Source organism: Crinia signifera, chromosome 8 (genome assembly GCF_055691185.1).
Source record: "Crinia signifera chromosome 8, ASM5569118v1, whole genome shotgun sequence".
Taxonomy (NCBI): domain Eukaryota; kingdom Metazoa; phylum Chordata; class Amphibia; order Anura; family Myobatrachidae; genus Crinia; species Crinia signifera.
Genome location: NC_139224.1, coordinates 158275178 through 158298385, shown reverse-complemented (window position 1 = coordinate 158298385; position 23208 = coordinate 158275178). Strand labels below are relative to the sequence as shown.

The following is a 23208-nucleotide window of genomic DNA, read 5'->3' as shown; positions in this document are numbered from 1 at the left end:
TCATCTGACCTCAGTACCTCCTGTGTTCAGCTGTTTCCAAAGGCTCCTGGTTATCCGGTCTCCCCGTGTACCTCTCGCAGATTCTGCCGTTACTACCTGGTTTGTCATCTCCAGAAGACTCCTGCCATTCCACTCTGCAGTCGAGTAACTACTCCTGTTTCCATCCTCACCTGGCATACCATCTCCAGAAGCCTCCTGCAATTACCACCGTGCAGTTGAGTGATCCCATCGACCCTGCTGTCGACATCAGTGTTGACACTTTCACACTGAGCCTCCCAGAGACTATTCCACCTACCCGTGTCTCCAGTGTCATTACTACTCACAGCCTACGTCCAGAGGGCCAGGGCAGAGGGCCGCGACCTGCCTGTCAGACGCAGCGAAGTCCATATCCCCTTGCGGGGGTCCCTGGTGAATACCGCTGGCAGGTTAGACTCCGCGCCTCTGTTTACGGTCTCCGCCAACACTCTGGTATGCAAGGCCTTGCCTCTGTGCATGTCATTCATCAGGCCTCCAGCCTTCCGATACACAGCGCCCTCCACTGGTCCACCACGGTCAGGGCCGGGAACACAACAGACCCCAGACCTGACAGTAAATTCAAGGCCGATGGACTCGGCTCAAGACCCAAGTGTGGGACCAGCGGTTCTTCAAAATGTTGCTGCCAGAATGGAGACCCAAGAAGCCACTCAGCAGCAGGTGATTAAATTCCTACAGGTTGGGTCAAGTGGTGAAATCTCCCCCAGAAAATGACTTTGTTTTGCCCGTATCCTTGGATACCCCTGCCGGTGCCCATTCTAGCACCGCCTTGGCAGATTCCGGTTCGGCCGGGAATTTTATTTCTCAAGACCTGGTTACTAAACTAAAGATTCCAATGGAACCATTAGTTCCACACCTAGCTGTTACAGCAGTTGACGGCAGCAGAATCCCAGGCAGTGAGGTTCGCTTCTGTACCAGCCTCCTCACCCTTAGAGTCGGCATGCTGCATCAGGAGCAGATCAAATTTCTCGTCTTTCCCAAATCTTCTTATGAAATCGTCCTCGGTCTTCCCTGGTTTCGTCTTCATAATCCCAACATCAATTGGAAGACGCTACAGATCGAGCAATGGAGTTCTCATTGCCAACAGCAGTGTATCAAGTCAGTGGTACCCACTCGTTCAGCCAATGTAAAAATTCTTCCTGGGCTCCCTGAAGTCTACAGTGAATTCGCTGATGTGTTCTGCGAGCAGTCTGCTGATACTCTTCCTCCTCATCGTAATTGGGACTGTAAAATTGACCTCCTCCCAGGGAAATTCCCTCCTAAAGGTCGAACTTATCCATTGTCCGTTCCTGAGACCCAAGCTATGTCTACATACATACAAGAGAATCTTCAGAAAGGTTTCATCCGGCGCTCAAGTTCTCCAGCAGGCGCAGGTTTCTTTTTCGTAAAGAAAAAAGATGGAGGCCTTCGCCCGTGCATCTACTACCGAGGTTTAAACAATATCACAGTCAAGAATAGTTACCCGCTTCCTTTAATTACCGAACTTTTTGACCGAGTAAGAGGTGCCCGAGTCTTCACCAAATTGGATCTCCGTGGGGCATACAACCTGATAAGAATTCGTGAAGGTGACGAGTGGAAGACCGCATTTAACACCCGGGATGGTCACTACGAGTATCTGGTAATGCCTTTCGGCCTTTGTAATGCCCCCGCAGTATTCCAGCAATTTGTAAATGAGGTCTTCAGGGACATGCTCTACGTTTGTCTTGTGGTATACCTCGATGACATCCTCATTTTTTCAAAAGACTTATCCTCTCATCAAACTCAGGTCAAGGAAGTGTTGTCTCGTCTTCGCCGAAACAAACTGTATGGCAAGATTTCCAAATGTACCTTTGAAGTTCCTTCCGTGCCCTTCCTGGGTTACATCATTTCTGGTTTCGACTTACGTATGGATCCAGAGAAGTTGGAGGCTATTAATGGGTGGTCACAACCCACTTCCCTCAAAGCAGTCCAACGCTTTATAGGGTTTTCCAACTACTATAGGAAATTCATTCGAGGCTTCTCCACGTTGATTGCACCCATCACCGCACTCACCAAGAAAGGGGCTAATCCAGCCAGCTGGCCTCCAGAAGCCGTCGCAGCCTTCCAGTTTTTAAAACAAGCCTTTGTCACTGCTCCTATCCTGTCCCAGCCTGATGTCGACAAACACTTTTTTCTTGAGGTAGATGCCTCTCACATAGGAGTCGGTGCTGTACTATCCCAAAAGAACAATGATGAAAAACTCCACCCCTGTGGGTTCTTCTCTCGCAAGTTTCTTCCAGCAGAAAAAAATTACTCCATTGGAGACCAAGAATTATTGGCCATCAAATTATCTCTCGAAGAATGGAGATATCTTTTAGAAGGTGCCAAGTTCCCCGTGACGATCTTCACAGATCATAAAAACCTGTTATACCTCCAGTCTGCCCAGTGTATGAATCCTCGACAGGCTCGTTGGTCCTTGTTTTTCTCTCGTTTCTCTTTCAAGTTGTTATACCGTCCAGGCACTCAGAATGTGAAAGCGGATGCTTTATCTCGTTCCATGCAAGAGGATTCTGACCTGCAGGAGAATCTGCCCATTCTTGACCCCATCGCCTTTGCTCCCACTCAAGTGTCGCCTGTGCCTCCTCCTGGTAAAATCTTCGTCCCCACTGAACTGCGTCAGAAACTTCTCTCCTGGGCACACAAGTCGTTATTCTCTGGGCATCCTGGCGTCCAAGGGACATTAAAAATTCTTCAGAGATCCTATTGGTGGCCGCAGATCGGCAAGGAAGTGAAAGAGTTTGTGGCTTCATGTCCAGAGTGTGCACAGCACAAAGTGTCCCGACAAGCTCCAGCCGGCCAGCTCCATCCTCTGTCCATTCCATCTCGTCCCTGGACTCACATTTCAATGGACTTTATCTGCGACTTACCCAAATCTCAAGAGTATAACACCATATGGGTAATAGTTGACAGATTTTCCAAGATGGCCCGATTCATCCCGCTACCCGCGCTACCGTCTGCTCCCAGTCTGGCTCAGCTGTTTGTACAACATATCTTCAAAAGTCATGGCTTGCCTGACGAAATTGTGTCCGATCGTGGGGTACAATTTGTAGCACGGTTTTGGAGAGCCATGTCTGATGCATTCCAAATCAAATTAAAGTTTTCTTCAGGCTATCATCCCCAGTCCAACGGTCAGACAGAAAGGGTGAACCAGGATCTGGAGACCTTCCTACGTCTTTATATATCATCCTCTCAAGATGACTGGTCGAAACTCCTCCCGTGGGCAGAATTTGCTCATAACTTCAGGTATCACACTACCACTGGTCATTCCCCTTTCTTTATAGTCTATGGACAAAATCCCCGGGTCCCCAATTTTGAAGATTTACCTGCTATAGATGTACCTGCAGCCGCAGCAACCGTTAACCATTTCTCTCAAATCTGGCGAGAGATTAATTCTAACATCAAGAAAGCTTCAACAAGGTACAAATTCTTTGCAGATCGCAAGAGGAGAGCTGTTCCTGAGTTACGTCCAGGGGATAGAGTTTGGCTTTCTACACGGAATCTTAGACTGAGAGTTCCCTCTATGAAATTTGCTCCCAGATTTATCGGTCCTTACACGGTTCTACAAAAGATCAATCCTGTGGCATATAAATTGAAGTTACCCAAATCTTTACGCATTCCCAACTCATTCCACATCTCTTTGTTACGTCCTCTCATCCTGAATCGCTTCCATACTTCTTCACCATCATTACCCAAAGTTCGAACCAGCAGGGGAGTAGAATTCGAGATAAACAAAATTATTGATTCTCGTCGGAGGTATGGGCGTCTCCAGTATCTTATTGATTGGAGAGGATACGGTCCTGAGGAGAGGAGTTGGGCAGATGCAGAAGATGTGCATGCCCCCCGTTTACTCAAAGTATTCCATGAAGAGAACCCGTCCAAGCCTAAAGGGTGTTCGGTGCCCACCCTAAAAGGGGGGGGTACTGTCACAAACCGTGGGTCTCAGCCCCGTCTGAGACCACGTCCGTTACCTTCCCGGTGGTCAGTGTTGAGAGTAAGGCCTCTGGTCGCTGTCAGTGTCTGGCAGGATGTCCCATGTGTGGCTGGTGCTGACCCGTGTAATCGACATGCCGGCACGCTGGACTCCGCGCGTCATGGGCGCCGCCATGACACTTGCGCTCAGCTGACCAGAGGATCCAATCCCGCTGTTCAGCCAGGGTAACCTCTGACCCACACACCTGCATACCTCTCAGGTGTGCTCACTCTTTCCCTGTACTGATTGGTGCTGCTGCAGCTAGCCAATCAGTACTCAGCGAGGGGGATATATTTCGGCCTCTAACTTTCAGTCATCGCCTTGAATTTGTGTTCATCTGACCTCAGTACCTCCTGTGTTCAGCTGTTTCCAAAGGCTCCTGGTTATCCGGTCTCCCCGTGTACCTCTCGCAGATTCTGCCGTTACTACCTGGTTTGTCATCTCCAGAAGACTCCTGCCATTCCACTCTGCAGTCGAGTAACTACTCCTGTTTCCATCCTCACCTGGCATACCATCTCCAGAAGCCTCCTGCAATTACCACCGTGCAGTTGAGTGATCCCATCGACCCTGCTGTCGACATCAGTGTTGACACTTTCACACTGAGCCTCCCAGAGACTATTCCACCTACCCGTGTCTCCAGTGTCATTACTACTCACAGCCTACGTCCAGAGGGCCAGGGCAGAGGGCCGCGACCTGCCTGTCAGACGCAGCGAAGTCCATATCCCCTTGCGGGGGTCCCTGGTGAATACCGCTGGCAGGTTAGACTCCGCGCCTCTGTTTACGGTCTCCGCCAACACTCTGGTACGCAAGGCCTTGCCTCTGTGCATGTCATTCATCAGGCCTCCAGCCTTCCGATACACAGCGCCCTCCACTGGTCCACCACGGTCAGGGCCGGGAACACAACAGATCCCAGACCTGACAAATTGTAGATGCTAAAATGGAAGCCATACATATCTCAGACCACGCTCTTTGCTGGTTTAAGTTGTCCATCTGCGCGGATAAAGGCCCCATACGCCAGTGGAGGTTCCCTTCACAACTGGCTAACTCCACCAAATTTAAAAATATGCTGGATGGCGCGTGGATGGACTACAAATTCAATAACGCAGAATGTGAACTTAGCGACCCAACACTGTTCTGGCAGGCAGCTAAACCGGTGATAGCGGGAGTCATTCAATCATATGTGAAGTCCCTACACAAACAAAATAACGCAGACTACCTAGAACCCCAGTCCAAACTCACTGCAGCCTATCAGGCATTCACGGTGAATCCTAACCCAACAACTAAATAAAACTACTATTATTTAACAAGTCTAGCAGATTACTATCCCACCTATTGAAAGGCAGACACCCAGCCACCGTGATACCCCCGCTGAGGAACCGCCAGGGGGAGATGGTAAAGACAAATGCACAAATCACAGATCTACTCAAAAAGTTCTATTCTGAGCTATATTCCAGCCAAAACATAGATAATGCAAAAAAACATAAATTCTGGTCAGACATTTCATTGCCCCAGATGATGGAATCCCAGGTCACCTCGTTAACATGCCCGATAACTACTGAATAAATACAATCAGCCATAAAAATCCTAAAAAGTGGTAAAGCACCAGGCCCAGATGGCTTATCTAACGAGTTTTACAAAATCCTATCCCCCAGAATAGCAGACCCAATAAAAAACATGTTTAATGAAATAATGTCAGGAAAGCCAATACCACATCATTTTAATTCCGCACTGATCAAAGTACTTCCAAAACCGGGTAGAAACCCGGAAATGCCAGAATCTTACCTTGCTAAACGCAGATTACAAATTGCTTACCAAAATCATCTCAAATAGACTAAAAATTATTATGCCCAGCCTCATACACCCGGACCGAACCAGATTTATTTGGGGAAGGCAGTCAATTACTAACATTCGCAAAGTACTGGCCATACAACAATGGGTAGAACTCACGAAAACAGAGGAGACTAATATTATTTTATCATTAGACGCGGAAAAAGCTTTTGACTTGGTGACCTGGGACCATCTCTTTACGACATTAGAAAAATTTGGGACATCTCAAGATTTTACACACCTACTCCGTAATATATACACCACTCCTAGAACACAGGTCATAGGAAACTCACACCTATCCTCCTATATTTAATATAGAGAGGGGCACTCGCCAGGGATGCCCTCTATCCCCGCTATTGTTTGCCTTGGCACTTGAACCCCTGGCGGTGGCTCTGAGAAAACTCATCTCGTTTGAGGGTATCGCGGTTGGCAACGCCCAATGTAAGATAGCACTATTCGCGGACGATATGTTATTGTTCGTGTCCAACCCGATGGCATCAGTACCAGCAATAGTGAAGATCATAGAGAACTTTGGATCCTTCGCCGGGTACAAGGTTAACTATACAAAATCAGAAATCCTTCCACTGAGTGGGAAAACAAACGAATTCCAATACCACCCAACCCTGGCTCAATTTCCTATAGCGAGAGAATCATTGAAATATTTAGGGATACTCATCCCGACGAAACTATCATCACTCTATGAAAAAAACTGTAAAACCAGTGTTAACTAATGTGCTGCAGACTATGACAAATTGGAGAGATTATCCCCTATCCCTGATGGGAAGGATAGCAGTATTGAAATCAATTATATTTCCAAAATCAATTATATGGTACCCATTATTATATCAAGAGTGGATATTTTAAAGGTAGAGCAGGAATTCAAAAGATTTCTATGGGCAGGTAAAAAACCAAGAGTAGCCTTCGCCAAGTTAAAATTACCCAAACTAGAGGGAGGACTAGCGGTGTCTGACTTGTCCACATCAAACAGAGCCACGCATTTTAGGTACATATCTGACTGGATTTGGAAACGTTCAGTATTTGTAAATTATGACCTAGAAATGGAACTATTCTTCCCCTACTCACCAATAGCTTTATTACACACCCCCAAAAAAGAACTGCCCCCTCTGGTTTCGAAAAACATTTTATTGACGATCACATACATGGCATGGAAATTTACAAACAAAAAACTAGGAAGAGACCCATCTTCTTCTCACTTTACCACTTTGTGGGACAACCCGCTATTCATCCCGGGATTGCAAAACTTCAGATATAACACGTGGAGAGAAGCGGGCATCTGCTCCATTAGGGGCGTATTTGATCCGGGAGGAAAGGTTCTGTCCTTCTCAGCCCTGAAGGGAAAATATCCAATTACAAATGATCAGTTTTACATGTACTTGCAGACAAGACATTTTATTCAAACAATGTCAAAAGCAATGCCGAAAACAAGTACAAATGACCCAGTGAACTCCCTGCTGACTATGACAGGGACCTGTGTTTTCAGATTAAGACACTATAACTTAATGGAGACCCAATCTAACGCCCCAAAGGTGTGGGGGCACCAGGGCCGGCGCTACCACTAGGCAGCCTTAGGCATTTGCCTAGGGCGCCAGCCACTGGAGGGTGGAATTTGAAGCAGCTGTCCTCCCTCCACCCCTGTCGCCGCCGCATCACCCATCGCCCGCAAACCCCCCACCCCTGTGGAGTGACTTTCCAGGCTGGGGTGAGTCCGCAAGCAGAGTAGCCGGGTCCGATGCACGCCTGGCACCCGTTTCCCCCCCCCCCCCCTCCCCGTGTAGCAGCCGCTTCACACCCCCCCCTTTCACGGCTACTGTGTAGCACAGTAGCTGGACCACCGCACACCCCGGCACCCTCCCCCCCCCCTCCGTGAACCGGGTGATTGCCGGGCCGCCCACCCACCCCCCCCGCCTGGGGCACTCCGGTGCCTTGCACCGGCCCTGGGGGGCGCGCAACCATGGTATGGCAGAAAGACATCCCGAGCTGAAAGACGAACAGACCATAATAAAACACAACCACAAAATATATAAATATTTACACTCTGCTTCTTTGCAGGAAACACATTTTAAAATTATTAACAGAGCATACATATCACAAACTCAAAGAAAACATATGGTACCTGAGGAATCTAGAGAAGCCAATTACTTTCACAATGTATGGCAATGCAGAAAGATAGCAGTATTCTGGAATATTTCTGTGCGTAAACATCCTATAGCATGTATATTTGCAAATTTTTCTGTTTGGGAACTGGGAGCCAGGGCGAAAGAAATAATCCCCACACTGACAATTATCATAACTGTTGCACAGAAATGTATTTTGGGGCACTGGATAAAGAGGTCGACTCCAAGAATGCAAGAAGTGTCAAATATGTTATTGAAAATTGTATACTATGAGCGACAGGCTACCTTGCCTGATATAGATAAAGGGTATAGAAAAATTTCACAAAAAATGGGGAATGTACCTTGAGTCGGTAGACACACCTACCAAAGAACACACTACCAAAGAACTACAGACTGTTCGAGAACACAAAGTGGTCTTTGCTGAGACAAGTAGCTGGAAACTGATAGTATGAGAATTGTCGGTTGATGTACAGTAATGCAACTTAAAACATTTGAAGCCACGTAGGGCTGTGGATGGACATGACAAAATATGTGTGGATAGGATATGCCATGATTGGCAACAGAATACTTAAAGATTAGAACTGTATAGAAAAGAAACGTCTATCATATCCAGCCTTTGTGACGCCAATTCCCTAAATTCTGTCATGTAATTCATCAATTATAGGTTGGATCAAAATGTTAATGTAATGAGCCAATGCTAAATGTAAGATCGAACCACTGCTGTTACTGAGACATCATACGGACTTGTCCTTCTTATAACTTGTAGTTTCATATTTACCTGATGTTTCACTGAAAGTGGATTTACATATTTTTCTATGTGAAAAAATAATAAACAGTTTTGAATAATAAATAAAATAAATAAGTGTGCTCCCTGTGGGGACATTTCTGGACTGTACCTAATGCCCGGCTATCCCCTCCACATGTAATACTAGGGTCCATCCTCCCCTGTTACACACATGATAAGTCATTGCTGGTCTGGGCAGCAGTGGGCCCCTTAGTCCTCAGGGGCCCCGGTGCAATGCATCTGCTGCACCAATGGTAGTTCCGCCTCTGAATTGTGCATAATCTATACATTTTAAATGTGAAATTCTACAACTGTGCCTAGAGCACTAAATATAACATGTTAAAAAACATTATTACCTATACATTTACAGTAAATGCCGCCTAGCGACGATTCGTCCATTTATAGAATGGCTAATGCGCCACAAGTATATCCTGTGTGTCGGCCTCCGGCCACAGTCCCTCTATAGTAATGACATGGTGTGATGTGACTGGCCAGGGCATGTGAGTGATCTGCAGATAAGGTGACAATGGGCGGCTCTGTATTGCTCTGTAACATTTTAGAAGGGAGAAAAAATGACTAAAACTTCAGCAGCATAAAGTTAAGATGAATTATATTATGACAAAGCCAATAAATGATTTATATTATTATACTACAGGTACTGTATAGAATTATAATGCAGATATATGTATTATATTATACCACAGGTAATAGATAAAATGATATTATTCTAATACAGGCCTGTCCTTCTCCACACAGTGGACTCGGAGATCTATGAGATGCAGAAAGAGCACCTCCAGCAAATGGCCCAGCTCCAGGGCGACATCGAGCTCCTCAGGCGGGACGTAAGGCTGCCTCCTCGTGGTGGCCATGGACCGCCGCCCTTCCAACCTCCTCCCATGGCCCCACCCCTCCCACCACCCGTACACCCTCCTAGACAGCCACCAGGAAGACCTGAGCCCACCATTGCCATGGGCGGTATGGTGAGTGTATCATTAGAACAGTCTGTGCCTAACGAGAACTTCTGAGAGGGTGATGGCGTAATGGAGGCTTCCAGTCATTGGACTCCATCATCCCGCTACCATGTGTCATGTCCACGTATCTTTACGTGTGGGGTCCTCACAAGATTTTGGGGGCCGAGCCGTCCATGGTGTGCCAGGTTACAGTATTTTGTGTTTTTCTTCTTTCTGCATCTCAAACTAACATTCATCCCACCTGTTGTGTACGTAGAACATTGCCTCTCCTGTAGGGGGTGCTGTGGTGTAACTCCGATTTCTGTTGTTTCAGGATTCAATGCGCCCTCTGAGTCCCACAGGAAACAGACATATAATGGAGCCTCTGGATGCATTGGGACCAGCGCCATACGATCCAGTGTAAGATATGCGCCATGTCCACCCAACCAGCATCATAACCACAGTGGCTGTCTGCTTCTATTAGTCTCTATTCATTTACTAATATGAAATAATTGCCCACTTATCCAGCATGTAGCATACGACTTACAGAAAACATGTTGTGTAGGATATAGGTGTTGTAACCCATAGCAACCGTTTAGCTAATAAGTTGGAAGCAAAGGTGTGACCAGTTGCTGTGGGTTACAGCATTTATTTATAGTACCCCGTGCTGGCAGGTGGAACCCTAGTGTCAGACAATTCCGATTGCTTTGGTTTCATTTTGTGTTTGTTTCTGTTATGGTGACAGAGCCGGGTTTGTCATATTCTACGACTTCATACTGGGGTTGGAGCCGGCGTACCAGAAGGTGCGGCTGCTGAGCGGCCTGTACAGCAACGGGCACAGAATGGGCCAATCATCTGCCCTCCCTGACTCCCTGTGTGAGATGTGGAATCCTTCACAGCATGTGGCAAATGCCTTCCGGGGAAACATGTCAATGCTGAGTGCAAAGCAGCCGATACCCAGGTACTGGTCTGATCACCTGTGCTATCCATCTGCTGTGCTGTGCTGTCCTGTACTGGTCTGATACCCTGTGCTATCCATCTGCTGTGCTGTGCTGTCCTGTACTGGTCTGATCACGTGTGCTATCCATCTGTTGTGCTGTCCTGTACTGGTCTGATCCCCTGTGCTACCCATCTGCTGTGCTGTGCTGTCCTGTACTGGTCTGATCACCTGTGCTATCCATCTGTTGTGCTGTCCTGTACTGGTCTGATCCCCTGTGCTATCCATCTGCTGTGCTGTCCTGTACTGGTCTGATCCCCTGTGCTATCCATCTGCTGTGCTGTCCTGTACTGGTCTGATCCCCTGTGCTATCCATCTGCTGTGCTGCCCTATACTGGTCTGATCACCTGTGCAATCCATCTGATGTGCTGTCCTATACTGGTCTGATCACCTGTGCTATCTGTCTGCTGTGCTGTCCTGTACTGGTCTGATCACCTGTGCTATCCATCTACTGTGCTGTGCTGTCCTGGTCTTATCCCCTGTGCTATCTGTCTGCTGTGCTGTCTTGTACTGGTCTGATCACCTGTGCTATCCATCTGCTGTGCTGTCCTATACTGGTCTGATCACCTGTGCTATCCATCTGCTGTGCTGTCCTATACTGGTCTGATCCCCTGTGCTATCCGTCTGCTGTGCTGTCCTGTACTGGTCTGATCCCCTGTGCTATCCATCTGCTCTGCTGTCCTGTACTGGTCTGATCACCTGTGCTATCCATCTGCTGTGCTGTCCTGTACTGGTCTGATCACCTGTGCTATCCATCTGCTGTGCTGTCCTGTACTGGTCTGATCACCTGTGCTATCCATCTGCTGTGCTGTCCTGTACTGGTCTGATCACCTGTGCTATCCATCTGCTGTACTGTCATGTACTGGTCTGATCACCTGTGCTGTCCTGTACTGGTCTGATCACCTGTGCTATCCATCTGCTGTGCTGTCCTGTCCTGGTCTGATCACCTGTGCTATCCATCTGCTGTGCTGTCCTGTACTGGTCTGATCACCTGTGCTATCCATCTGCTGTGCTGTCCTGTACTGGTAAAGGCCCCAAGCACTATTTGTATACTGTCTTTGTCCATCTATATTGCATTACTGTGGATATCCATATTGCCTGATCTTTCTCCTAAATTAATCTTTGCTTTAGGGTCCGGCCGAGCTCCTCCATTGCTCTAATTATGGAGCTTCAAGCTGCCGGAGGGTTTAATCCCTACGGTCAGGAAGTTCAACACATGTCTCCCTGCGGTTGGACAAAGCTGGACCTGTTTGATCATAATAATCAGGTTCTTAGTGGCCGGTGGAAGCTGCCTGTGAGAGCCTTACCACTGCGGCCAGGCCTGAGCACGGGACAGCTCAACACAGTCCCTCAGGTAGGAAGAGCGCTCCTTACCGGGCCTGTGACATGTGACTATACGATAGTGATATATGATGCCTATTATGGTGTTGTGTCCACAGGTTGGGAAAGCAGAACTTTATCTTCGTGTTATCAATGCCAGAGACGCTGAACTCCAGTCAATGGCTGATATAGATCCCAGGAATGCCTCGCGCTACCACTATCCTCCATTGGTAAGTAACAGTCATGTGACACCAGAGACAAACAATGAAATCGCCATTGAAGTAGATCTAAATGTATCTTAGTTGACGGTATCTAAGTGGTGCCCAGCTTAGTAATACCAATCAAGTACAAGAATATGCAAATACCAGAATAACCATTCCCTTCATATTCTACCATGCAGTAGACTGAGCAGACCCTACGATGCCCACTTTCCTTATCTGGGCAATGCTCAAGTGCACAACACTTTTATTGGCAAGCTGCTCAATCAGAGGTAATATCATTCAGGTGCCAACAGGGAGGGGTAAATCTGGTTAGGAACAAAAACAGTTTGTATCCCAATTGCACACTGAATGAGAAATATACATATAATAATCAGATAATACAGAGATCTTGGTTGCATATATCTGCAGATATAGGGCTAAGCCCCCAGGCCGTACGTCAAGGCATCTCTGTCACTGGGGGTCCCTAACACTGGGTATGGGTCTGGGGTGTGGGCCCCCAATATGCCGGCACAGGCTGACTACTCCAGGGCAGCACACAAATGAAAATTAGTAGGTGTTAAATAAGAAGCACATAAGTGCTATGTAAGGAGGTGAAGGTGTGGTTAAAATAATACATACAATGTGATAGGGAAAAACATAAATGTTAATAAAGTGTTAGGGTGTGCTACCCTGGAGCAGACCAGCCATACCAACAAAGAGGGAATCACACTCCCAAACCCATCCCATGCACAATAACAAATTTTTGGGCCTAATAGCCCAGTGTAAGGCCACATGATAATGGCTTACAACATCTGAGAGCCAGCTTACCTGGAGATACCCCTGGCTTCTCCAATGGCACTCAGGTGTCAGCAATCCCTCCTAATGCTGACCCATCTGTGCCTCTCTCAACTGCACAACACTTTTATTGGTCAAGTGTGCTGGGGGATCCAATCTCAACCATCGATCCCAACATCGACTCCTCGAGCATCCCTTGTAACTTGCTTAAGATATTTGTGCTACGGCAGAGATGGCAGTTGCATGCAGAAACATGCCCGTGGTACTCCCATAACTCGCCATAGCACATCCAAAACATGCCCATGGCACTCATGTAACACACCCATGGCACTGCCATAATAAGCCCATGGCACTGCCATAATACGCCCTTGGTACTGCCATAATACACCCATGATATTTTCATAATACGCCCATGGCACTGCCATAATACACCCATGGCACTGCAATAATACGCCCATGACACTTTCTCTGTTTGTGATGACTTTAGGTCACCTCCAGTCTTCCTCCTGATCGGCCCGTGGATCGCAGAAGCCGCCTCCAGTCACAGCGATATTGTACACGTGTATGCCGTCATACACATAGCTCCACGCATGCTCAGTAATGGTTTCCTACACTGTCTGGGCATGTGCAGTGGTAGTAAGTGCACAACAGCACAAACCTTAGTGCTGCACCCACCTATAAGTTTTCCGGCTCTGTCCCAGAGGCTTAAAGGAGTTATTAAGCCTCCAACACCAGGGGCCAAATGTAATAGGGTGAGAAAACCAGAAAAGAAGATTTTGGTAGAACTTTCCCATTTTTTTAAAGCGGCAATCATTTACACTATAAACCCAGGTTGATTTTGCAATGTCATTGATTGCTGCTTTAAGAGAATGGGAAAACTCTCTTAAAATCTCTCACTTTTTTACTTATCTCACCCTATTACATTTGGCCCCAACCGTAGCACATTGTATTTTATAAATATTGTTCCCAGGAGAAATGTGGTAGTATAGATGGGCATTTACTTACCTGCTGACCCTTAATCAGTGCACATGGGGGCATATGTACTAAGCCTTGGAGATATAGGATGGGATGTTCTAAGATTTGAAAAGTAGAGAGTAAAAGTAACAGCCAATGAGCTTCCAGCTGCCATGTTACAGGCTGGTTTTCAAAAAATGGCAGAAGTTGATTGGCTGGTATCTCTCCCTCCTTTTATTTCTCTGTTGGAGCATAAAATCATCGGAGATATTCCAGAATTTGGTCACGTTTCCCCTTTAGGTATACAAACCATGCTCACTGGGCCCAAATTCATTATTTCCAATAAATAAACGTTTTCTTATTGGAGCAATAAAACTATTATTATTATCGGTTTTAACTATTTGCGCCCCAGTAGTTAAACCCTCTGTAGTAAATTTTGACATGTTTTCCTGTCACCGCACAGATGCCGGGCCCAGCCGTCGCCATGGGTGATAACACAGCACCTTTTCCAGCTCAACAGCCCCCCAACTCATTCCACCTGTCCTCTTACACCGATTATGTCGATCCACCTCCAGTCCGAGAATTACCAAACCAGCAGAATGTCAGCCAGAGGTGAGACCGCGGCACCCCAGGCCCCATCTGTGCAACACAGACTCCTGGATGTCAACACAGAAATATGAATGCAATTATATGGGTATTAGAAGTCATGAGGAGTTGTGTGACCATGCCTGTCACAGGAAGCTGAAGTGACTTCTCAAATACTTTATTGATACACAATCCTAACAAACACTGACAACATCAGGTGTTTATACAGCTAATGTTTACAATGATGCTACCATAATCATTCCAGTGCTGGATCAGATACTGGGGTCATTCAGGTGTGGCTGGATTTGCTATCACTGCAGCTTATTTGGAAGCCGCAGTAATAGCACTGTATGATAATGCACCTGAAGGCATCTATTACTTGCAGACGCCTGCTGAAGCTGAAGGGATCTGAGCTGCGTCAGGCAGCATCAGATCTTCTCTCCCATTAACGGTTGGCTTACGGCACCTATAGTGCAATGCAAACCGCCCTTTGCAGAGGCCAGAGTAACTAGCATCATTACTTTGCGCATGATATCGCAGATGCAACTGTTAGACCAGCCACAATCATGTTACTGTGTTGTAAGCATCGTCAGATGCAGTCAATGAAAGTTGTATAAATAAGAAATTATTCCTGTTTATATCCCAGGCAAATCATTTTATTTTTGCACTTTGTGAGACTGTAATTTCTATTCTGAAAACATCCAGAGTCAAAATAAAAATTGTATTAATAAAAAATGAACCAGTGTCAGAATGGGTTTCCTTGTGTTTTTCTGGGAGGGAACAATCCACTTTTGTGATGTTAATGAATGTGCTAAACGTTGGTGGTCTGGGGAATGTGACCGTTAGTAATGACTACAGCTGTGCACCAGCTAGGTGATCTGGGAAATGTGACAGTTAGTAATGACTACAGCTATGCACCAGCTAGGTGATCTGGGAAATGTGACAGTTAGTAATGACTGCACCTGTGCACCAGCTAGGTAATCTGGGGAATGTGACCGTTAGTAATGACTACAGCTATGCGCCAGCTAGGTGATCTGGGAAATGTGACAGTTAGTAATGACTACAGCTGTGCTCCAGCTAGGTGATCTGGGGAATGTGACAGTTAGTAATAACTAAAACTGTGCACCAGGTAGGTGATCTGGGGAATGTGACAGTTAGTAATGACTACAGCTGCGCACCAGCTAGGGTGATCTGGGGAACGTGACAGTTAGTAATGACTACAGCTGTGCTCCAGCTAGGTGATCTGGGGAATGTGACAGTTAGTAATGACTAAAACTGTGCACCAGGTAGGTTATCTGGGGAATGTGACAGTTAGTAATGACTACAACTGTGCACCAGCTAGGTGATCTGGGGAATGTGACAGTTAGTAATGACATCAACCAATCAGCATTTACATATAATTTTATAGAATGTATTTGATAAATGCTTCCTCAAAACTTATTGGTTACTATGGGCAACTTCACTCTTGTTTTACTGCTTGATACATCAACCCCATGGTGCACAGTTGTATAGGTTGTCACTGCACAACAGTAGGGAGGTTTGAGTTACTCTGAGGAAAAGGGACAGTGGCGTATTTATAATGGGTGCTGTGAGCACAGTGCACACGGGCCCGAGTCCCAGGGGGGCCCACACCGCAGAATCTGCACCCATTTTCATAATACTTTCATAATACAGTCCATTGGTGGCTGCAGGAGTGCTGCTGAAATTGCTGGAACAATGGTGTGGTGGCCATTTTTCTGGTGATCTGCGCATGAGCAGTGAAGTCTGGGCGCTCTAGTGCTCAGGCCCTACTATGAAAGCACTGCTTCCAGCAGAGCGGAGGGGGCCCGGCCGGAGGAGGCTGCACAGGGCCTCCTCCTCTCTTAAAACGCCCAATAAAGGGATGCATGTTTAGGGAGCCCCACCTGTAAGATACTTGAAAGAATTAAATAATTGATGCGAAGTGAGAACCACACAGCACATTTAGTTGGCGATTCAGGTTGGTTCTCAAAATCTCTCTAATGGGCAAAACCATGCTGCACTGCAGGTGGGGCAGATGTAACATGTGCATAGAGAGTTACATTTGGGCGGGGTGTGTTCAAACTGAAGTCTAAATTGCAGTGTAAGACTAAAGCAGCCAGTATTTACCCTGCACAGGAACAAAATAACTCCCCCAAATCTCACTCTCTCTGCACATGTTACATCTGCCCCACCTGCGGTGCAGCATGGTTTTGCCCATTAAAGAAGGAGTTTGCTTTTGCAAATGAAACTGCTGAATCGCCCCATTAGTCCACATATTGTTATTCATTAAAATCTCAGACCTCATAAACTAAAAAGTTTTGAAAACAAAAATAAAATATCCAATCATCTTTCCATCCCCCAACTAACTGTAACAGTAGCCCACCACCTGTCCCAGAACTGAACCCCGAACCCAACCACCAGCACCCCCCCCCCTCTTTGCTAGCGGAGAAATGTGGTTATTGATAGTTTTGTACTTTTGTATTAAATAATAAGCCTAAAAAAACAACATAATAACTTTCTACTGTTCAAAGGCCCCTAAAAAGAGATTTAATGGAGTACTATTTATGTTTCGGATGGGGCACCGCCAGTGTTGTCAGTATTTGAATACAGCTATAAAACAATTCTATTAATAATAAAACAGATTATAATTAGATAAATGTCTCTGTGTGTTTCAGAGATAACAGTATGGCGGAGAAAGGCAACGTAGAAGGAGGGGACAGATTGGGATTTATTATAGACAGAGTAACAGATGCTCCCCCCGGAGATGGGACGCTGCGACTGACCGGATATCACATGAGCACCGGTCGGGTAAGTGCAGCAGCCGCCTGAAAACTATTTCATATCCAATCATTTACTGCAACAGGCATCAAATGTTCATAGAAAATTCACGGTAATTTCTGTTCCGCAAGCAAAAGAGCGGCTTAGTTTGTTCAGAACAATTGAAAATATTTTATTTATATATATTTACATGAACAATTAATAGAACATAACCTAAAACTACAAAGAAGGACAATTTTGCCAGCTTCTCAACAAAAAAAATTAAATAAATGTGACCGTAAATTGACCACGGCCACTGCGTTTGTAAACTCGCTTTCACGTTTAAGGAAAATTGATGAAATAATAGAAATATTTTTTAAATGCTATTAGATCCAGTAGGTGGAATAGTCTGCAACAGGGGGGAAAAATACGGTAGGGAATTTACCACAGAGACAGTGCTGTCGAGACTTTGTGTGGGCCAGGGTGTGGTGGGTGGGTGTGGTCACTGGAGGGGGAGTGGCTAAGCCCGCTCCCATATTTTACTGTGCATTGATATTTATTTCTTCCCTGTGCTCACGGTTCTCTGTCTGGGTAATTTGTACCAACTCTCTCTTGGTACCAGGGGCAGATTTCCCGCAAGCAACCTAGGTGCCCGGCAGGTTCCAAGGAGCTCCATGAATTCCATTGTCACTAGGCACTTTTGGTCAATCTGAAAAACTTAAATGGGTACTTGTATATTTGCAGGGTGCCCACTAAGCTATTTACTTAGTGGGCTATTCTGCGTAGTGAAATTGCATTTTCATGCCATGCGATGTGATGTGATCTCACTAGTTAATTTATTCACTGCACCCTGACGGCCGATCGCATCACACACAAAATCACATGTGATCGCTTTAGCAAAACACCCCCAGTGTACATGTCTATGTGATGCAATTAGCACACCCCCACTATCCACGTCACTGCGCTCATCACGCTTCGGGGTGACATGTATAGTGGGGGCGTGCTAAATTCCATTGCATCACATAGAAATGTACTCTGGGGGTGTTGTGCTAAATCGCATTGCATGCAAAATCGCATGTGATTTTGCGTGTGATGTGATGAGATGCAATCGGCGGTCAGGGTGCAGTGAATAAATTAACTAGTGAGATTGCATCGCATGGCACGGCACGAAAACATGCCATACGATGCAATACGATTTCACTATGCAGAATAGCCCACTAAGTAAATAGCTTAGTGGGCGCCCTGCAAATACACAAGTACCAAAACCACTACCTCCTCCTCTGTCTGCGGCAATGTGAACATTGTGATAGGTTCTGCAGCCGCTACGCAGTCACTTCTCCTTCACCTCTGACTGAATCTGACAGGAAGCGGGAACACTACGCTACTTCTGACTGACTACGCTATCTATGCAGCACTACGCTGATTCCGACAGCGCCGCTACGCTAACTGCATAACGGGCGCCGTGCTAATATACAAGTACCATATTAACTAGTGAGATCGCATCGCATCCCACGGCACGAAATCCAGCCATGCGATGTGATTTCACTACGCCTGCGTACATATGCAAATTGGGCACCCTGCAAATACACAAGTACCATAACATGTACCAATTAGGGTATGATGTTTTTAAAAATGGCTCTTAAGTGAGTTTATGAAGCTTAAGAAATCAATGGAACAAAGGGAATTTGTGTGATCTTGAAAACTACATCTATTTAAAGTGCATTCCACCTTGTCTGTAATATGTGTGAGGAAGCCGCCACAACCGCTATTGAGAGATTGTTTGCGATCACGGTTGGATTACCAAACATCTATAAGTCCTGCCCTATATTTTCCCATCTTCTTAACATTACACTTCAGTTATGAGTTGGAAAAGTGTACAAGCCTAGAAATTCAGCTAACCTCCTAAATATCACATGCCTCCCACCACACACCAAACAACTTAAATGTGCCCTATTGAATGCACGCTCTGTTTGCAATAAATTAACATCCATCCATGACCTCTTCATCTCTCACAACTTCAATCTGATGGCCATTACAGAAACCTGGCTCACACAATCAGACACGGCCTCGCCTGCCGCACTGTCACATGGTGGTTTCCACTTCACTCATACCCCCAGGCCTGGTAACTGTAAAGGAGGTGGAGTTGGTATATTACTGTCACAAGCCTTCACATACTCAGTTCTACCACCAGTTCCTTCACTCACATTTACATCATTTGAAGTTCACTCCATTAGGGTTTTTTCCCCTTTCTCTCTGCGTGTTGCTGCTATCTATCACCCACCTGGGCTTCCCAAATCCCAATTTCTGGAAGATTTCACTGCCTGGCTCCCCCATTTCTTATCCTCTGACATCTACACTATCATCCTGGGTGATAAACTCCTCCTGGGTTTCCAAACTCCTCTCTTGGCCTCTCCCAGTGGTCCGACGCCTCTACTCATGAGGAAGGCCACTGCCTTGACCTTGTTTTCACCAGGCTGTGCTCTGTGTCTCTGATTTTACTAACACTCCCTTCCCTCTCTCTGATCACAATCTCATTATCCTCTCACTCTCTTCCATTACCCCAAGCTCACTGACACAGAAATCATGCATGCCTACTCTAACCCGCAGAAATACTAATGCTATTAATTTTCCACAACTTTCCACCTCCCTCCAACAACAGCTCTCACTAATTTCTACATTTACCTCTCCTGACTGCTGTTTCCCACCTCTACCAGACTCTTGAAACAGCCCTGGATGAAGTGGCTCCAGCTACCCATTATACTCCACATATGCTTAGATGCCAACCGTGGCACTCCAAAACAACAAGACAACTACAAAATCAGTCACGTAAAGTGGAACGTGAATGGCGTAAAATCTCGTAATATAACTGATTTTCTCACACTAGCTACCACTCCTACTGCAATGCTTTGGACACGGCCAAACAAACATACTACCAATCTCTCATCTCTTCTCATGCCACCAACCCTAAGCGACTTTTTAACACTTTTAAGTCTCTTCTGTACCCTCCCCCTCCTCCCACCAGCTACCATCAGTGCACAAGAACTTGCCTCCTACTTTAAGGACAAGATTGATAACATCCGAGTTGAAATGGTATGCTCCACAATCTCTAACCCTCTTTCTTCCTCACCTGAACCCTCTGGCACTTTCTCTTCGTTTGAGCCCACAAATGAAAAGGAAGTATCCGCACTCTTCTTATCCTCCTACTCTACTACCTCTCCTCTTGATCCTATACCTGCACAAGTCATTAAAAATCTAACTAAAATCTGCAATCTCTCCCTTGCTACTGGTACTTTTCCATCTCTGCTCAAACATGCAGTGATTACTCCCATTCTGAGAAAAACACAATTCTGACCCTAACTCTCTCTCTCTCTAACTATCGTCCTATCTCTCAGCTCCCATGCCTATCCAAGCTACTCGAGAGACTTGTCTACTCTCGCCTGACAAACTTTCTTAACTCTAACACCCTATTAGACCCGCTTCAGTCAGGCTTTCGCTCTCAACACTCCACTGAGACAGCACTGACTAAAGTGGTGAATGATCCTGTAACTGCTAAGTCTAAAGGCCATTACTCACTGCTTATTCTTCTAGATCTTTCTGCTGTGTTTGGCACTGTGGATCACACTCTCCTTTTACACTACACTCTCTAGGTCTTAATGATACAGCCATTTCCTGGTTCACATATTACCTATCTGATCGCTCTTTCACTGTTCGCTTCTCTGACTCTACTTCCTCTTCATTACCTCTGTCAGTCGGAGTTCTGTAAGGCTCAGTCTTAGGTCCTCTGCTTTTCTCAATCTATACCTCCTCGCTTGGACAAATAATCAGCTCTTTCGGATTTCAGTATCACTTTTATGCAGATGATACTCAAATCTGCAGATGATACTCAAATCTATCAACCCCAGAGTTGTCACCAGTGGTTTTGGGCCGAGTCTCTGAATGTCTCTCTGCCATCTCATTTTGGATGTCTTCTCGCCAACTCAAACTCAATATTTCCAAAACAGAATTACTTATATTCCCGCCAACTAAGAACAGTTATCATCCTGATATCTCCATCACTGTTGACAACTCGACAATCTACCCTACCCCACAAGCTCGTTGCTTAGGGGTCATCCTCAACTCTGACCTTTTCTTTCTTCCTCAAATTCAATCTGTCTCCAAATCATGTTACATGCATCAAAAAAACATATCCAAAATACGACCGTATCTCACACAAGACACTACCAAATCTCTTATCCATGCACTCATTATATCCCGCATTGATTATTGCAATAGTCTTCTAACTGGTCTTCCAAAGAACAGACTCTCGTCACTACAATCCCTTTTAAATGCTGCTGCTAGGCTGATCTTCCTTGCAAGACTCACATCGTCTGCTGATCCGCTCTGCCAGTCCCTCCATTGGTTACCTGTATCTTACCGTATTCAATATAAAACACTTCTACTAGCATATAAAGCTATTAACCATACTGCACCAGCATATATCTCTCTACTTATCACAAAATATCTCCCATCTCGGCCACTTCGCTTTGCACAAGATCTGCGTCTCTCTTCTGCACGGATCACTAGCTCCCATTCACTATTACAGGACTTTCATCCGGCTGCTCCCATCCTATGGAATGTCCTTCCACGCACAATAAGACTCTCCACTAGCCTCCAAACTTTCAAGTGTTCCCTAAAAACTCACCTCTTCAGGCAAGCCTATCATATTTATATACCTCACACATAACCCTCTGAGGCACTTATGTATTATATAGCTTCCCTTCTGGACTTGTAACTTGGTGGGACTGCTATGCTATTACTGGTGCCTGTCCTTGTGTTTCCCTCCTATGCCCCTATAGATTGTAAGCTTGCAGCAGGGCCCTCCTACCTCCAAGTCTGTCTGTTGTTACCCAGTTTGTTTTATCACTGTCTACTATTGTAAAGCGCAACGGAATCTGCTGCGCTATATAAGACACTGTAACGGAATCTGCTGCGCTATATAAGACACTGTAACGGAATCTGCTGATCTATATAAGAAACTGTAAATAAATAAATTAATAAATAATACATACACCTATCACAAAGCAAAACATTGTGGTCCTGATTCAGAGGTGCTGGGGGAAGCACCCATAGCTGTGTCTACTGGTGGTCTTCCATTTACGACGCTATGCAAATGCTTGGTCTGGACTGAGATGCCCACTGTCAGCATCCGTACATGCAGTAATACCAGGTGCGTTTGCTGCACCATTGAAACTTGTATCACCTCTATAGTAGTTGGGTGCAGGTACCCTGTCTAAGTATGACCTCCTAAGTGAGCGGTCGAGTTTGTGCATGTAACCACGCCCATATGAAAGACCATCTCCATTTGTACACTAAAGCCGCCTCTCTTAAAGAACCTGCCGCTAGTGTATACAAGGTTCCTAAGCCGGTATATAAAGTAGATGGAAGACCAATATTGTTGTATTGTGATAAAATAACAGTAGCGAACTGGTGGGTAAACCGCTAATAATTTCACTTATCAAAACAATACTAACGCATTTCACCGCAACATGAAGATTTATATATATATAGACTATCATTTCACTAGGGACTAGTTACATCACTGACAGACATCATCCCAGTGAATTGATTGGCTGCTTCCCCAGTGATGTCATTAGGTCCTAGTACATTGAATTCTTGTGACTAATGCCTGAGCCCTCAGAGTGGCTGTAGCCTATATAAGTGTATTTTCCATGATTTCTATGTGAGCGGCTATGGAGTAATGAGTGGTCTGCGGCTCTGCAGGTGATACACACCCAGGGGAAGGGGATGACTTGTGTTGTATCTGCCGTCAGCTCCGGCATCCAGCATGGCTACTTCATCTTTGGAGAACAAGAGGTATATAGCACTTTAATATATTTATTCCTG

General features: G+C 45.8%; 1 protein-coding gene across 1 annotated transcript in view; it reads left to right on the top strand.

Moving 5' to 3' along the window:
• The window catches only part of CCDC17 (coiled-coil domain containing 17), a 65126-nt gene that overhangs the window by 25156 nt on the left and 16762 nt on the right, over positions 1 to 23208 (top strand). Inside the window, exons 10-17 of the mRNA XM_083158243.1 lie at positions 9524 to 9747; positions 10052 to 10137; positions 10463 to 10678; positions 11846 to 12068; positions 12154 to 12264; positions 14447 to 14595; positions 17244 to 17376; positions 23086 to 23178. Of these exons, the coding sequence (XP_083014369.1) occupies positions 9524 to 9747; positions 10052 to 10137; positions 10463 to 10678; positions 11846 to 12068; positions 12154 to 12264; positions 14447 to 14595; positions 17244 to 17376; positions 23086 to 23178 (1235 nt within the window). The remainder of the gene's footprint in view (positions 1 to 9523; positions 9748 to 10051; positions 10138 to 10462; positions 10679 to 11845; positions 12069 to 12153; positions 12265 to 14446; positions 14596 to 17243; positions 17377 to 23085; positions 23179 to 23208) is intronic.